This window comes from Platalea leucorodia (genome assembly GCF_965183815.1).
Source record: "Platalea leucorodia genome assembly, chromosome: 4".
Classification (NCBI taxonomy): domain Eukaryota; kingdom Metazoa; phylum Chordata; class Aves; order Pelecaniformes; family Threskiornithidae; genus Platalea; species Platalea leucorodia.
Window position 1 is genome coordinate 65,322,358 of NC_138826.1, and position 17,709 is coordinate 65,340,066.

General features: G+C 40.5%; 1 protein-coding gene across 2 annotated transcripts in view; it reads left to right on the forward strand.

The window, feature by feature from the left end:
• TBXAS1 (thromboxane A synthase 1) overlaps nt 1-17,709 on the forward strand; it is a 237,000-nt gene that overhangs the window by 80,620 nt on the left and 138,671 nt on the right. For both annotated transcript variants that reach the window (XM_082308784.1, XM_082308785.1), the window contains exon 4: nt 3,347-3,399. In XM_082308784.1, coding sequence (XP_082164910.1) covers nt 3,347-3,399 — 53 coding nt within the window. The remainder of the gene's footprint in view (nt 1-3,346; nt 3,400-17,709) is intronic.

Sequence of the window (17,709 nt, forward strand, 5' to 3'; positions counted from 1 at the left end):
CTATGTGTTTACACTTCATTGTTATGAGTGACTGTTTAATGTGCTACAGTTCCTCCTGATGCATACGGTGTCATCCCGTTATATTGTGTGTTGTTCTGCTTTTCTGTTTTCCTAGAAAATCAGAATACATACGTTTCCATTTTCCCCTTCCGAACCCCCACGTTGTTTCGTTATAGCTCCTGTCATATGACTTTAAGCCACTGGGTACATGTCAGCAGGTATCATTTCTGAGTTCGCTTCCTCTCCTCATGTTTACCCACTGGGTGATCTTGAGTCAGAGAGGTCTCTGCCTCCATTTTCTGGTAAAACAGTTGCTGCTGGTGGGCAGATGCTTAGTTATCCTGTAGGTACTAAGTACAGCTGCAATTATAAACCGGGACAAACTTGCAATAATGAGTGTTGGAGCAGATTGACCTCAGCTAGTGTAAATAAGTTACCAGAAACACTTGAGAGGCTTGCTGTGCTTCAAACATGACTCACAGGAGGAGGAGGATGTTTTCAAGGTACCTGTCTACTGGAAGCTGTGTTCAGGGATGAGGCTGCAAAACTGGCAGAGCTATGTGGATGTGGCATATCCCCTCACTGTGTACTGAGACCATCACAGGTTCATTGGCCTTCCTTATGGCTATTGAGAAGAAACACAAGTGCCTTCATACAACCCCATCTTCCTCCAGCTGAAAGACGTGCCTTGGCTTGCTTGTAAGGGATGCACGCACCTTCCCTCTGCCTTGCCCATGCTCCAGCCACCGCAGCCTCGCAGTGCTCTGTGCGTGCTGTTTGCTACTCTTTCCCAGGCAGCCCGATGAGACCTGTTCCTGGGTGCTCACCATGCCCGTGAAGGGGGGCAGGAGAGCAGTGTGTCCTGGGGGTGGATGGCGGAGGCAGACAGCGGTGTGTACGTGTGTGTGGTGGTGCAGGACATGAGAAAGTGTCCCGGAGTGTAGAGAACAAGTGCTGCTTTTTGCTCCTGAGGATCCTTTCTCACAATCTCTTCCAGATACTTTTCAACTCCTCCTCTCCCTACATCCTGCAGGCTTGTACTTCTCACTTTGGGGAGGAAAAACTAAGTGTGGTTAATTTTAAGCCAGTGCAATCAGTTAGGAGACCTGGAGGTGGAAAACCAGTTATTGGTTAACAGGCCTGATTTGAAATGTGTTCTGCCTGACCCCTCTACTGTAGTGAGCCAGGAGCAGCACTTCCAAGAAGCCGGCTTTCTGGAAGGCTTTTTCACTGAATCATTTAAAGCCTAGGCTTCTTGTAAATGTTAATATCCTGCTGGCTCTCTGGAATGCAGCTGGTGGATACAGCAACTGCAATACCTGTGTGCGTGCTTGCAATCCAAAGCAAAACTGAGCAGGCAAGATTCAGGCTGTAGTTTGGGATGTCCTCACTGAAGGCTCAGGCTAGGAGGAAAGTGGGCTGGAGGGTAGACCTGATTCAGCATCATCTGCCAAGACTGGAAGTCCCTCTACCCGTGCAACTGATACTGTTGTGATACAGCAGTGCTTTGCACCCTGTGTTCGACTCTGCCCGGTAACCTCGAGCAGTGCCCTGTTTGATGCTGGTGCCTCAGCGTGGCTGTAAATGTCAGCTGTGTTTACGCAGGTTGGAGTCACTCTCCCAGGCAAAGTGGTCGGAGCGCACTGATGAGCTGAGCCTGCTTTACGCAGTCTTAGGTGGCTGCCTGGAGAATAGTGCTGGGGGGAATTTGGCCCCAGGATTTCCCCTTGCATCAGCAGGAGAAGGCAGTAGGCAACCTTTGTAATGCTGAAATCATAGCAATTGCAGGAAGAAATCCTGCTACTGCTGAAGTATCGCTATAGCAAAATGCAGGTTGGTGTGAATGTGTATGTACCTTCCCCCCCCCCTTGGTGTCTGCAGATAAAAGCCTTTTTGAGTTAGCTGTATTTATTTGTGGTATCACAAAGGCTTTGTCCACCTTAGTTTCTGTGTGCTAATGGATGAGGCTTTTCTGCTTGCTTTAGTGGTAAAGTATTTTTCAGGTGAGAATATATATTTTTTTCAGGCAATCATCTAAACCACCTCTTTCATAATTTTATCTTCAGGGTGTTTTCTTACACGCCATCCAGTGCTTTATCTTTTTGTAGCTTAAGGAAAACATAAAGTTCTTGCCTTAACCTAGAGACATATTGTCCTGTAGAATAAACATATTGCAAGTCCAGGATTAAAAAAAAGCACAACTGTATTAAGAATAAAAAACAATTGAAGGGCTCTATAAGAGGAGGACTGTGGGTGGTTGCAAGTGCTTGCTAATTTGGGTGATAAGTTAGCACCCAAGGGTGATAGATAGGATAACTACTTTTGATTACCAGATTTTCTTTTGTTTAGTGTGGTAAAATGCTCCCAAAGCATACACACATTACATGATCTTGTTTATTCATGTCTGTGGTTAATGTATTTACAGTAGCTCATATTGTTCTAGCTAATATTCTGTAGTACGTCATAAAAAATAAGAAAGATTCAATATGAGGCATAAGTATTCTACTTTCTTAGTGAATTTTCTCTGAAGAATGAAGATCGATCACAATAGTCTCTCTTGAATTGATATAAATGCAGATTAATGTAGTCAAATGTGTTATTTTTTCATAGACAAGTTACAAACACAATGCAGTACAATTCTCATATATCGCAGTTTTGTTAAAACAGTTTTTTTTATATTCACTTTTGGGGACACATTTTGCACACCTTCTTTCAGATTAATCAATTTGAATTCATTTAGGACATTAACAATTTAGTATGGTGGCAGGTTTATTTAGATAAATGGATAACAATTTTCATCAATTATGGAAATGAAACACAGTAAAAATTCTAAAAGTTTGTTAAAATAAATCTGCTTACTATTCTGCAGAGTGTCCTAGGTGACTGCCTCATGCTAAACTCCAACTTTGCAGGTTTTTTTTAATCATATAACTAAAATCAAAACAACCTTTCCACATTCCCTGTGTTTCTCTTGTGTGTAGTAAGTCATACACTTACTCTGTTACCAATTTTTCTGTCAGTTTTTCCATCCACACAAATATCAGAAAAAAATTGAGTCAGGACACCAATCGTGAAATTAGCTTAAAAGAAAAATCATGAAATGGTAACGTATTTTGGAGTATAAAACTCTGATGAAAACCTGGTTTTGGGGCTGGAATTTTTTTCTGGCATCATTTCTAGACTCTACTGTCACAGATGGCCAATGAGAGAAAGGTGAGGTTATGAATTCATACCATGGTTCTCCTAATTGAGGTTCAAAGCTTTTGTGTGAGTGTTAGCAACACTGTGTAATAGAGTTTCTGTTAAGTACTTTTCTAAAATACTTTGTTATTTTTCTTTTATCCAGGGTTTTTGGGAAAACCACACAAAACTCATAATGGAGTATGGACCTGTTTGTGGGTAAGTTTAGCAGTGCCATGAGCTTTCTTCTTTTCTAGCTCTTGCTGTTTGGGTTTGTTGGGTGGGAGAGGTACCCAAAATACCAAAGATGTTCATTGAAACGTAGAGTGCAGTGTTTCAGTCTAGGGGACAGAGGTGGACGTTGTTTGATTACACGCAGAAAGTAACCTTGGCTTATTTTAGTTCAGCATTTGGTGTTGGACTTCATTCTTCTCTTTCTAATTTTAATTATGCACGTAAAGTTTAGTCTTTTTCAGACTGTACAAAGCTGCCAGCCTTCAATATTCTCTTTTCATCTGCATATTCTTTACTTACGGTGAACAGTGGAAATAATAATTTATTGTCTTAAAAAAACCCCTCATTTTATGAAATAGTATGAATTTGGCTCAGCTGTTGCTATCTATATTTATGCAAAATTTGTGAACTTAAAATACAATGAAATACAGATTAGAAATGAGGCATTCCTCTATAGCTCAGCTGTGCTATCTTGGTTTATTAGGAGTAAAGAGAGTTTACATACTATATCCCTTCATACAAGCCCTTCCACATTTCTGTGAATGTCATTTTCTGTTCTAAGAACTTCTTTCCAGTTGTCATCATTTTAAGTGGAAATGCAGTTATTTCATGGTAGCTTCTATTGTTGTGGTTAGTTGGTGTTTCTAGCATAACTATGATTTCAATATATAAGTATAAAGCAATATCCACAAAGTACAGATAATGTCAATTTTTTTTTTCTCCTGTGTTCTGCAAGGGGTTTAAGACACATGTGAGAGAGCATATATGAATGTGTGTGTGCATATTGGATCATAAATGATATAAATATGCTTTGTATGCTCTTCCAGCAAAAAAGCTCTATCAGAAAGAAGTCAGGCTCAGCCATATGAAGCATTTGATGATCCAGTCACAGCTGCTTTGTGGCATTTATGCTCAGCCCTAAGGACAAAGTGCTGCAAGAAGCGATGGAAATAATGAATTCCAAGGGTTAGGTACTTGTCTAAGAGGAAATAATACAGTGTCTTGGCTGGCCAGGTATGGAGAAAGATACAAATTGTCACAATGTTAATGAGTATGTTGCGTAACAAATGGAAAATGACTGAGGTTTATTATCTCCGTGACCTTTGGTGTGATGCCCTTAAATGACAATAATGTAAGAACACTGGCATCCATTCCTCAGTGCATTTCCCTCCTTCTTAATATCATGCCTATTCTTTTCTAAGCTGAATTCGAGACAAGTTACTACTTAGTTATCTGTCTGCTCATTCGGACAGGCAGAGGCTATGTCATCAAAGAGACGTATAATTACAGTGTGTGAGCAGACAGAAAGTTTCATTTTTCCAGTCTACCCACAGCTGTTAGGGATTGAAACCTCTGTGAGACTTGCACGGGCTGCAAAACTGAATGATGGTGGCGTTGGTCAGCCAGGACAGTTCTGCCTCTTTGGGATCCTGTAGGTTGGAGGAGTGAGCAGATTGAGCATAACTACATCCCACTTATTGCATGCATGAAAAACTCAATTTATGAGGGATCTCAGAGGCTGGCAGAGAAAAAAAATGTTGCTTTTTGATATCTCCCAGGAAAACAAAGCTGGGCTCAAACATTGCTGTGCTTGAGGTAAGCTTTATTTGTAGCTGAAGGAGGATGTTTTAAAACCTGGCTTGTGAACTGCTGTTCAATAGGTGTGGTATGTGTTGGGGGGTATTTATCAAGGTTCTGCCAACTAAAGAAATTCCTTCTCCTTCTCTATATGTCTTCTGGGTGATTCTTTCTGTGGTTCTTTGAAATAGGCAATAAATGGTAGGTATGTTTATGTGTATGGTCGCAGCAAAGTATTGGATCTGGCAGTTGGAAGAAGATGTGGCATTTTGCTTTTTCCAGATTGAAAACTGCTTTCCAATAAGCATAAAGAGCAATGATCTTTATTTCTACAGCGGTGAAGTGAGTTGAATACAAATCTTTGGAACTGAAGCCTTTTTTTCTTTCTAAGGTCACTTGAATAGTCTGAATGATACCATCACAACTGTTTTCTTTTGTGTGTGAATTGGTTTCCTTGACAACAGGATGTCAAATCAACTTTTCAGCTTTAATCAAGTCAAAACAATATATCCCTTCCATTCCAAAAGGCCTCAAGTCGTAGAGAATTATTTCAAGTAAGGCTTTTGTAGGTCACAAAAGCATTTTTTTTCTTCACTCCCATGTGCAGATCCAAAGGAGAGGTGATGGTAATACTCTTTTATAGAGAGAGACAATGCAAATAGTCTTCAGTTGTGAGTGTGTGCTGTGAAAACTGTCTGTTTTCATACAGAGATGGCCCAAGATGGAGGCCAAGGCAGAAACAAACAGCTCTGGTTTGGTGCAAAAGCAGAGTTGGAGCATTTCTGTTCAATGGGGGAATCCAAGCCACTGATGTGACTTTTGAAGAGATCCCGCAACAGATTGGTAGTCTTTGGTTCAGCTATACTTTGGAATACCTTCTATAAAAATACCTCCTCTAAAATACTTGTGCTGGTTCTCCATAACAACAATAAAAAGCGAAAAATATCCTATTTAGAAAGCAATGTACCGATACACGTTAAGATTTGTCTTGAATATTCTCCTTTTTACGGTAAGAATTTTGCAGGAAGGTAGTCCTGGTCTCTGTGGAAATTAGTGACCTATGTCACTTAGTTTTTGGGTGAACTTTGATATTTTGATACTTTATTTTCACCCCCACCATATCCAATTTTTCCATTTCAATTGTAGGTTATGGCTACTATTGGAAATAGGTGGTAAGAGCAGACAGAGAAACAAAGAGCTTCTGGGTTGAAGAGGAGAAATAAAGGGGGAGAAGTACACCTTATGGAATCAGAAAAGCAACTGCTACAACATGAGCAGAGCTGTAGAGGCAGTGAGATAATTTTACGTTATATACACACTTCGTATGCATTTGACTACTGCGATTGCATCATTATGACTTTACAGCACTGTAAGCATGTATGGCTGGTTTGGAGTCAGAGAATAGTGCCAAAATAAGTAATATATTCTTGGCCCAACAACACACTACCAGTGAAAGAACAGAAAATACGATACAGCCCTAAGCGGGCAGGTGATTGCCTCTGGGATGAATGAACCTATTCTGCCTTCGACTGTAGCAATGCATTTGGATGTGGGGAAGAGTGTAAGAGTTCGTAACATAGACCTCACTGCGTATAAGCAAAGAGTAAGATGATTAAAATTCTGTGCAATTTGTAGGGTGACACTCTTTCTTCATGTTCTTTTGCATCTGATGCAGCTTGCAGCAGGTTAAACCCTATTCTTACTCTTCCTTCACTTGAACTCTCAACTTCAACCTGCTGTGAGAAGTCTGAACAACTATGTAGTAGAATAAGTGCTAAAGAGAGCAAGAACAAAGTAAGGCAGAGACGAAGAGATGGGTCTAGGAGTAGCAAGAGGATGGAGTTTAGATTAAACAACCTCTAGAAAGCAGAAGTGTGGGGTGTTTGAGCTCAGGGTTGTCGGCCTGTGAACTGGCAAAGGGAGGCAACAAGCTCAAAATCTGCTTTTTCTAATGGGGGGAGGAATTAATGAAAACATTTCTGACAAGATCCAGTTATAAACCATTCTCAATCCCTAATAAAACTTAAGCAAACGGCGTCTACCCATGCTGAGCCTCTGCTGGACTCTGGCATAAGCATACCAGGATCAGCACAGTACCACAGAAAGCATGTCAAGGTGCAGGCTACTTCTGAAGCACCTTGTAAAAACACAGATGTGAATGGAGCTCTATCTCCCTGTAAAGAGTATCTTGTTTTGCAGTGGGTTACTTCAGCACATTTTTAAGTAATACATAGAAAGCAACTTAAAATAGGATAGGCGATATTTCTTAAGGTGTCTGTGGGATTACTCAATGTCTGATCTGTGGGTGGTGGTTTTTTTGTTTTTGTTTGTTTTTCTCCCCCCCCCCCCCCCCTTAAGGACTTCCTAATATTCCTTAAATGATTTCCTAATAAGTCATTATTGGAACCAAGATCACGCCTGGTCACTTATGTGATTGGGTGGTTTAAAGGATTAGGATAGATCATGGAGCCAGTCACTAACGAAATGTGTCCAGGGGTGAGCTGTGATTGTAAGCTATGCTGGCAGCTTTTCCGAAGTCTATGCAGCCAGAGTTGTTTCTGTCTTAACGCTTGACTTCTCCTCTCCCCAAAAAATGTCGCTGCAGATGGCACTAGTTAGCATTTCTGCAGATGAGTCCATAATCAAACAGTTGTGGACAAGAAACAGGCTTTTCTCTCTGCTGCTCCTGGCCTCTGCATCAGGGCTGAGGCACAGTGGTTAGTCACTGTGGAGGTTTGGGGCTTTCCCCTTTTGTGGACAGAAGAGGGACATGTATTTCTGGGATTTGGGCATCTGGAACTTTTCTCGAAGCCTTATCCTTTCTTCTGCCGTCCTCAAACACCTCGGGGCAAACCTAAGGTGGATAGGGGCAGGATCCCCTCCTGCAGGGAACAGCTGATGTCTTCATCATGCAGTTAATTTGCCTGAAGAAACAGTGTCTTTATTGCCATTTTAATTTCACAAACTTTTTTTTTAACGTCTCTGTTTCTAGCCTTATTCTGCTTTATGTGGAAAGAGTAATCCCAGGACAGGTATTCTCATTTTTATCTCTGAAGGCTCATGTAAAGAAATAATTTAGTTTTATGAAACAATCTTATCTTGTTTGATTTCCTCTTTTGCACTGGGGGTCTAATGGACTTACTACCTCTCCTGTGGTCCTTCCTTTATTTTGATATTTTAAACAATTTACTTTTCGTATTTCAGCTAGAGAAAATCATACCTTGGCAAGGATAGGGGGGAGGGAAGAAAAACAGGCTTCCTATTTCTGATCTATAGCTCTTCATAATCTCTGTTTCACATTTAACCTAATAAAGATTTTTGGTAGCCTCACTTTCCTGGATTTTTGTTTTCTGAAAGAGTGATACACTTTTTTGGCCAGAGTTGAGTCTTTCATATCCTATCAAGATTTATTTTTTTTCTCACTGTGTTTCCTCATTTATGTGTTGTGATAAGGTCCTTTGACTCTATAGGATTGTTGATCAGCCCCAGAATTGCTACTATAAATTAGTTATCTCTTTTTCCTTTAAATACCTGCAAACTGTGGATACAGTACAGCAGAACCCTTAAACACGTGCCTAACTTTGAGCACAAGTAATCCCATTAAAGTCAATGGTATTACTCAACATGCTTCAAGTTAGGCAGAAGTTTATCTACCTTGCTGAATCAGAGCCATAAAAGAAACAATTGCATTTGTGCTTGAAAAATATTTTTACTGCTGTTGGTACACATAAACACCTAGGTTTATTGTAGCTGAAAGAAGTTAATGGGGAGAAAAATATTTCTTCCCACTCCCCACCCTCTCTTTTGACAGTACTTTGCATGTAGACAATGTTATTGCTCCTCTGTGTAATGTGCTAGCCATTTTCTCTGAAATGGAAAAGATTATCTCAAAAATTCACTGAACAATAGGAGAATCTTAACATTCTTAAATTAAACTTTCAGACCCCTTTTTTTTTTTTTTCCAATTAATGCTTTCAGAATTTGTTAATAGTAATCTATTTTTTAAAAGTTGTCTTTTAAAAAAACAAACAAACAAACAAAACCCAACAATATTCCTGGCAGAAATGTAGTGTCATGGTACAACGCTACATCTCCATGTGACTCCACACACTTAACCATAATTAGGTATTGGTTATAGTTAGTTCCAATGGTTAAATCAAGCTGCTGGAACAAGTCCTGTGAGTTACTTATGGGTATATCATCACCAGTTTCTCCTCCTCTCTAGAGCTAATTGGTCTTAAAAACATAGCCTTTTATGGGGCTGATGCCTAAAGATTTACCCAAAAGGTGGCATACCACACTGTTTTGAGAATTGCAGTCTAGTGTTATTGTTACAGTTGTAATAGTTTTTGTGGGCTGCCTGATCATTATGGAGTATTTTACGTTCTGCGTACGGAGACCTGTGGGATGCAGTTTATAGGCACAATTTATGGTAAATTAGTTGACTAGTTTAATTCTGGCATGTTTCAAATGTATTTAGGTCTCTGGAACATTGCAAATTGATGCTTAGTGTACTAGTAATGTTGAAGGTATTCATTAATGAGCTCTTCTTAGCCATGGACAAATCTTATGTGTGGACTATGACCTCCCATGAGAACCATGCAACTTGAGCTTATCTACTCTGTGATGGCTGTTGATTTGTTACTGTAGCCTCTTGCTGTCCCAGTCAGGTCCAGGGACACTTGTGTTGTAGGTATTCACAGTCAGAGACTCAAAGGCCCACCAAAATGTCACAGTCCCAGCCCTCAGCGCAGGCAAAGCCATTTGGATGGAAACGTTTGATGCAAGTGGTAAACTCTTCTGCATGCAAAGCTCTCTGTCTCTTCTCTGAGACTCCAGATGTTGCCCTGGGGTGGCTGAGCTGCAGGCATGTGCTCTCTGCTGCGCTTTTTCCAAGTTTCTTTCCTCCATCCATGACTGCTCCATGACTCTACTGCAGCTGTTCAAGCCAACGCAAGTCAAAGACCTGATGTAATCTTTTCCACCTCTGTAAAGAGAGTGTGAAATCCAACCAAATGAGACAGACATTTTTATATGCTCTTGGCAAGGCAGCAAAGGACACTGCCTGTCACCTGCAGGATGTTCCTGATGCTCGTTTCTGTACTCATGGTGCATGTAAACTGCTGTGGTCGTAGCTTCAGTGAATTAGTGTTGTGTAGAGGGAAATCCCCTAGTTGGTATGGCTCTACTGAGACGGTGTTGGCTGGATGCAGAAAGGCTCTGTGAGATTGGCCAGAACTGTGTGAGCTCCTAAGATTGACGAAGCAAGCAGAGAGCAGGCCCTTGTACCATATCTTAGCATTTGAGGAAGACGGTTAAATCTTGGTCTGCTTCTGCATGTGCAGGTAGCAGCTTTGGCTAGGAGGAGGTTTCACCTCCGTTTGCTCCTGGGGAGGTGTTTCTTCGTTCCCCTGTCTTCTGGCACATTGGTAGTGCAGCACTTAGCTGTTAAAGTATAGTCCTTGTGAGCTCCAGGTTAAGATTATTGGAAAACTGAAGTTTCTTTTGAAAACATATTGCCTGAGGAGCATTTTACACCTAATATACAGCACGGGTGATCTTTGATCTATACTGCCTGCTTCTTAGCTAATTAATGCTTAAAATCATTGTTTAAAGGGCTTGAGATGGGACTGCTGAACAGATTGCCTCTTCTGACATAACACCGTCGTGATCAGCACCTGCATACCAGACTGTGTCATCCTAATTCAAGGCGGGGGGGGAAATACTCTGAGTGAACCCCATAGTTATAAAAACTAGTTTCCTAGACTTAATTTCACCTTGATCTATACTCTTCACCATCTACCAGAGTCTGCATTTGTTAATCTTCTTAACAGGCTGTGAAGTTCACCTTGTAATTTTTTTCCCCTCTTTCCACCATTTGGGAAGAAGCAGGCTGAGGGCTTTTAAAAGACTGAGAAACCTGAGGCATTATTTCAGTATACCAATCCTACTAGGAAGTATGAGAAAACAGCAGTATTGTAGATTCTGCTGTGCATATTAAATGCTTTCATTAGAATTTCCTACAGCACCCAGAAGTATTGATGCAAACCTGAAGTGGATACATACAGTATGTAATGTTCAGTAGCTATTAATGGTCTCTGGCTTCACCTGCTATGTATCTGATTATGAACCAGTGTACCCAGTGCCATGCATGGTAATTTTTAAATTAAGTTCTTGAATCATTTCCCCCTACTCTGCACAGAGGGAGGAAAATGCATCATCCCTCCCAATGTGTGTGTGTGTGTATCCCCTTCGACTTTAATGCCACAACTCAGGAGCTCTTCCTGCCCTCCTTGGTTGCCCAACACTTCACAGGAGAGTCAGGTTACTGCTTCTCGAGGTGACTCCCTACTGCCAGCTTACCCTTCTTTGTGGCAGCCCAAAGGAATCCAAAAGCAGCTTGTGACTGCTTTCTCATGTGCTATGAGAAGCATCAAACAAAAGGGATTTCCCTTCCCCACATATCCCTCACTGGGGGCTGAAGAAGAAGGATGCAGAGAAGAAACTGCAAATCAGCAGCCTGTTGCATGCCCCCATTCTCTGTGAGCCCTAGCACAGGCTGGAGCATCCATGGCTCTGTCCCCTCCTCATGCCCACCTGCCAGGAGCTCCAGGATGCAGATGCTGGTTAGACCCTCTCTCCCCATGCTGGGGAGTCCTTAGACAAGACCTCGTGGAGCCTCTGCCCCTTAGGACACCAAAGCATTGCACAGGAATGCATTAGGGATGTGTCTTATTTAGTTTCTTAGAAATAGTCTTATTTGCCTCTTTGAGGATGACCACACTTTGCCAGGTATCTAAGGAGGTTCTTCCCATCAATTGCAGCCTGTCGTCCTGTGGTGGTGCCACCACTTTGTTGGCTATGGGTTTTGTTCTGTTTTTTCTTTTTACATTGACAACCTTGTCTTGTGGGCTTTGTATTCATGCTTCTTGCTGTAGTGTTTTTCCCCTTAAGTATTTGCTCTTTGTTTTCTTTCTCTTGCTTCTATCCATCTTCTTCAGCCCTATGCTATCTTTCCTCCATGCTCTAATTTTTATTCCTCCCTGTTTTTCTTATCCATGTTGAGCTGAAAAGAGTAACATGACCTGACAATTTTTACGTCATTCCAAGGTTTTTATGTACTTCCATAAATCTCTTCATTACTTTTTTATTGTTTTGTCATATATAGGTTTTAGTTTTTCCTCTACCTTATTAGTCTGGGGATCAATTTTAGCCTACAATGTTTTATTAGTAGTAAGGGGAACAAAATATCTCCTTTTTCTTTGTTGGTTTGGCACCATCTTCAAATTACCCTTTTTCCTCTGTTTGACTACCTCTCTTCTTTCCCTGGAGAGTCTGCTTTATGTCAGACCTTCTGCTGATAGTGAACTGGGTATGATTTCATCAGGCAATAGGCAAAAGTATACCCAACTGCAGAGGAGGAAGTTGTTTTCAGCTGTTATTCTGTTTATTTTTTTTCTAGCTTGGGGAGTGTGGAATGAGCTGAGCCACCATTACCCTGGGGATTATGAATCTTTCTTTCCTTCCATTAAATTTGGTGGCTAAACCTGAAGGCTTGTCTTGAAGGAGGATTTATTTTAGTCATACTGATAAAATTGTACTGGTATAATTAAACAGCTATAGTAATGTCAAAAAACCTCCCATGCATAGACACAGCAGTTCGGGAATGACACAAACTACACCAGGGAAAAAACTGACCATCTCCCCCAGCCATTATTGTATCTATAGGGGTGTGCTTCCATAGGAGTTTTTTCTAGTCTAACTTTCTTAAGATTCAAATCATGCCTTTTCCCAGAATCTCCTCTCTCCCCCATGTAAATAAGCCTGAAAGTAGTGATCTGGACCTTCAAGCTGTTGTTTACTTCTTCAGTGTAGCTCCATTAAAGGCATAGAGCCGTGACTATTTGAGGATCTTGACCCATTGTTTTTAGGTCTCTCTCATGTTATATAACTTCAATTTTTTTGGATGATGGTGCCGATTGAATACAATTAGGTTTCATACAGCAAATTTTAAGACTTATCCAGGCGTCTTAAAGTAGTTTACAGAAAAAGGAGTGAGTTGGGAGCAATGTTCTCACTCTGTAAGGGCTAGCAGTAGACATTTTATCACTCAGCAATAATCTAAGCTTTTCTGTCAATGTTGGAATCTATTTTATTGAAAAAGGATCTTGGCAAGGACACTGGGAATTGCTGCAGAGTCTTTCAAAGTGACATTATGAGAGGATCTTGGTTCTTTGGGACCTTTTATTGCATGGAACATCTTATGAAATACTCTGTGTGAAGGGCCAAAGTAAAATGTTATCAAAGCAGCCTAACAATTTTATATGTCCACTGGCTGTCCATTTGGCCCAGTAGGAAATAAGCTATGCATGGGGCAGGAGAAAGAGAAAGTAGGTCTACAAGTGCAGCACAGAGGCAAATGTTAAAATAGGTCAGATGGTAATGTAATGTCACATGGAGAGGCATTAGCCGTTAAAAATGAAATTATTTTCCATTAAAATAATTTAAATTCTGATTTTTGAGGCAGTGAAGTGTATTGCAAAATGGGAAGATTAATACTTGAAGTACTTAAACTTATTCTTACTACAGACCCAACTTTTCTCCTGCATCAGTGGCATTTTATTTGCTTTTGCCCAATAACTAACACAATTGGATTTTCATCAGCAGTGAAGAACAGAATCAAGTTTGTGAAAGTACCATAATTTTCCTCATATTTGTTTCCTTAGCAAAATATTTAAACAGATACACAATTTATACGCCTTCAAGTAGACCCTGATATCCCTTTGATACACCACTGTGTTCATATATACTCACAGGACTGCTCTGGGCATTGTGTTCAGCGTATTTACCCATCCCATGCCTCTTTGGAGCTTGCCATTTTGAATATTGCATTTCTGCAGGCAGCTGTTTACATGATTTGCTCCGGCTGGCACCCCCAAAATCCGCAGGCTGTCCTTGCCTGCCGCCTCCTGCCGGAGGAGTCGAAGCAGCGGATTGCGCTGAGGTCAGGGGACAAGCGGGTGTTGCTGGCAGCACTAAAACTACCATGAGGGCAGCCTTGCATATTTAACTGTAAGGTCTCTGCTGGATTAAATCGGCTCCAGGTGAGGAGAGCACGATCAATAATTACAAATATTAAAATGGTGCCTTCTCTTGCTTTCCTACCTTTTTCCTCTTCATTCTTTGCCTACAGGACACGAAGCATCTGAATCCCCCAGACGATTGCTCATGCATTTACATTTTCATTTGCTTGGTTTATAGCAAGATTGTTCCAGCTTTTGGGAGGGGCAGCTATCAAAGACGTACAGGCACTGCCATTGTGTTTTATTGTTCCAGTCCATTTTTCCCTGTGAATGCAGGTGGGAGTTTTTCAATGGGTTGGTTTTGTGTTTTTTGCTTTCTCTTTCTTCGAAGCATTTATAACCCTTTTATTGTCAGTCTTCAGTCATTTTTGATAGATCAATATATTTACTTCAGTGATGGTTCATCCTACAGTTGTGCTTGTATTTTTTTTTTTTTTTTTTGCTTTGTTTATAGGGGTTATGAATCGATTCAGTGGGTTGTATCTTTGCTATACCTCTGTTGTTGAGTGAGGAGCAAGTTGCTTGATCTTGCCCCAATATCTGTATATTTAGAAGTAATATGAAGTGTTTACATTGGTCTGCTTTCAAATCTACTTGTTTTCCCTTTTTTCTAGGTAGACTTTGAGCAATTAAAAATGCAATTTATGGTTCAGAAATGTTCTCCTCAGAAATCCTAAGTACAGCTGCTGGTGTTTCATGTACGCTCAACAGTTTGGAGGGAAGGCCTCTAGGAAACCGCTGCAGCAGGCTCCAGAGATCCAGAGGGTTTGGGGAGTAACATAGCAAAGCGGTATTGGACGATAACATTTACTCAGATGACTCAGAAATGAGGCAGGTCCACAGGGGTCCTGAGGTCTTTAGCCAAGCAGCTGTGACCAAGTCAAAGAGGAGAAATTCTTGAATCTACATCTCAGTCGTGTCCCCGGGCAGCCAGATGCAGGCTCGGGACAGCTGTTTAATGCAGCTGTGAAGAGAGCTCAAACGTGTGCAGTGCACACATGGGAATCAGGTGCCAGCGTTGGTGTGATACACTGTGCCCTGGCTTGCCATCAGAAGAAGGAGGTGGGTGAACAGGACCCGCTGCTCCATGGTGAAAGCATATGTCCGTGGAAGAGGGCTAAAGGTACTCTTCCATCCTCAAGGATCTGGGTTGTTTCAGGATACGGTGATGCATATGCCGTTTGTTATACAATTGCCCTCTTCTCCCCGCAAAAAAAAAAGGGAGCAGCAAAAGAAGCGTGTTTGTTACAACAGATAATATGTACAATGTGTTAAATGGAAAATAGGTCAACTAGGCAGTGCTCTTACTAATATTACTGTTTGAAACATGATCTGTGACTTATGACTGTGCATTAAATATTGGGAAAAATCCCTGAACGTGCATGGATTTCAGTGAGGTTTTATAATTTAAACCAGGTGAGCATATTAGCTGTTTGTAGGATGTTATCCCCATAGTTGCCATACATAGAGCCATATACATCCTGTTTTTCAGTACATCCATTTTTAGGCTGAAATAATTTGCCATGTTATGAAAGTCGTGATTCAATTACTTCTCAGCAGTGTGTTGTCCATTTGTAACAGCAGATTTTCCTGGAAATCGTTACTTTGGAGTGCCATTGTCAGCTGTACACATCACTCCTGCTCCTCTTGTCCTTTGTGGCGCAGATTTGCCCGTTGTTGTTAGTGAGGATGTTACTGCTGATACACAAGCTATCAGGTTTTCCCATTCTTTTCTTTCTTTTCCATCTCTGTTGAATTGCAGTTTCCTTTGTCTTCTGCGTGGTGCACTGAAAGAGGTTAGGAAATTTATCATGGTTATTTTTAAAGTCCGGCACAACACAGATTGAATTGATTCAGGAAAATTTCCTGGAGCTGCAGCTTTTTTTACTCTTAAAAATATTTTTATCATTGCAATTTTTCTGTAAGAAAATACATCTATTTTTTCCTTCTAGTCCTACAACAAAGCCCTGCTTTCTAATGTTTCCACATGGTCAGATATTAGCCATTTCCCTAGATAATTTAGTTTGGTCATGTGTACAGCTAGCGTTTTTATTGTAAAGAATTCTGCTAGTGGTTTCATAATAAATGCATAAAGCATTGGGAAATGACTTTTATTGGGCTTAGTGTGCATTTAATAGTGCATTAACAAAATTAAATTATTTCACATGTGTGTGTGTAGATCTTAAGAATGTATAGAAAAAGTACACACTACCACTACCATAGGTATACAAGGATTTTAAAAAATGAATCTTTCCTGTGTGCTTTTTGTGTGCTGTAGAATAAAAAAAGTACATTCCCAGGAGCTCAGTAGGTGGTTACTATCCTTTTTTTCTTTGTCTCAACATATTTTTTTTAAGGCAGATCAGGAAAGAAAAGCAAGTCCCAATGACAGTCCCCCTCGTGGCCAGTCTGGCAAACCTTTACTTGCCTGAGTAAGGCTGTCCAGTGTTGGCTAGGATCTGTGTCTTTATTGCATGCAAACCAGATGAATGGGTTGCCCATTGCTTCCCACTTATGAAACCCTGCTTTCATTTGCTTAAACTTCAGATATCTTCAGGCTGGTAGCCATGACCAAGTCAAAGTGACTTATTCAACAAAACAATGTATGCATGTGTAGTTATGCAAAACTCAATTTGGCTTACTCATTTCATCATGTTGTGTTTATGATGCAAAAAATCAGTCAGCATATTTAGTCCTATCTATTATTGAGGAATTAAAATACTCTAATATTAAGACAGTATTATTTCAGAAATGCATGCGTCTGCATTAACATAAACAGAGCAAAGGAATAAAAAGGGATGGTGTGCAATATATTGTAACTCTGTCATTGATTTAAGATCAAAATGCCAGTAAGGAGGAGTAGACTGAAAAAAAAATTATGTATATGTTTTTTTCAAACACATGCAAAAATAAAATATTGTATCATCCACCACTGCTGATCGTATTTACAGGAGGCAGATGAGCTGTCTTGCCTACGAAGAAATCAAAGATAAAGTGCAGAATTAAAACAAACAGAAACAGCCTACTGATTTTGAATGCCTCTGTTCTGAATGCCTCTTTTGAAGATATGTATGAGGACATGACTTTTCAGCAGATAGAGATACTCAGTGTTTTCTGAAACCCTTTTCTTTCCTTCAGGGCTAAAATGGCTAACCAAAACCGGAGATGTGAAAAACTCTAGTCATGCTTGAGTCCTGGCCATGATAAGTAAAGTATATATGAGATGAAGGTTGCAGAAATGCAGGCTTATGGATGGCTTTGCTTTGTACCCCGATGTCAGGTCTCAGGGAGGAAAAATAATACAAACCTCAATTTTATTGTGGTCAGAAATGCTTTATGAGAGGCAGAAGTCAGATCACACGGGTTTTGTTTTAGTCATCTTGAAGTGTGTTTGCTTATATGAAGTTTAGTGATGGGCGTGTAACTAGCAACTTTATTACACTTGGGGTTTTATTATAGTCAACCTGCTTTATAGCTTGCTGTATCTTGCGATGTCGTAGTATCACAAATTATATTTAAATCCTTTGACCTCCTTCCTGTTTCATTTTCTCCATATGGTTGCACATATGCTCTCCTCTTTTTATGCCCTGTCCCCAAATTTTCCTTGGAGCCTGCGCCATGACACACACATGCT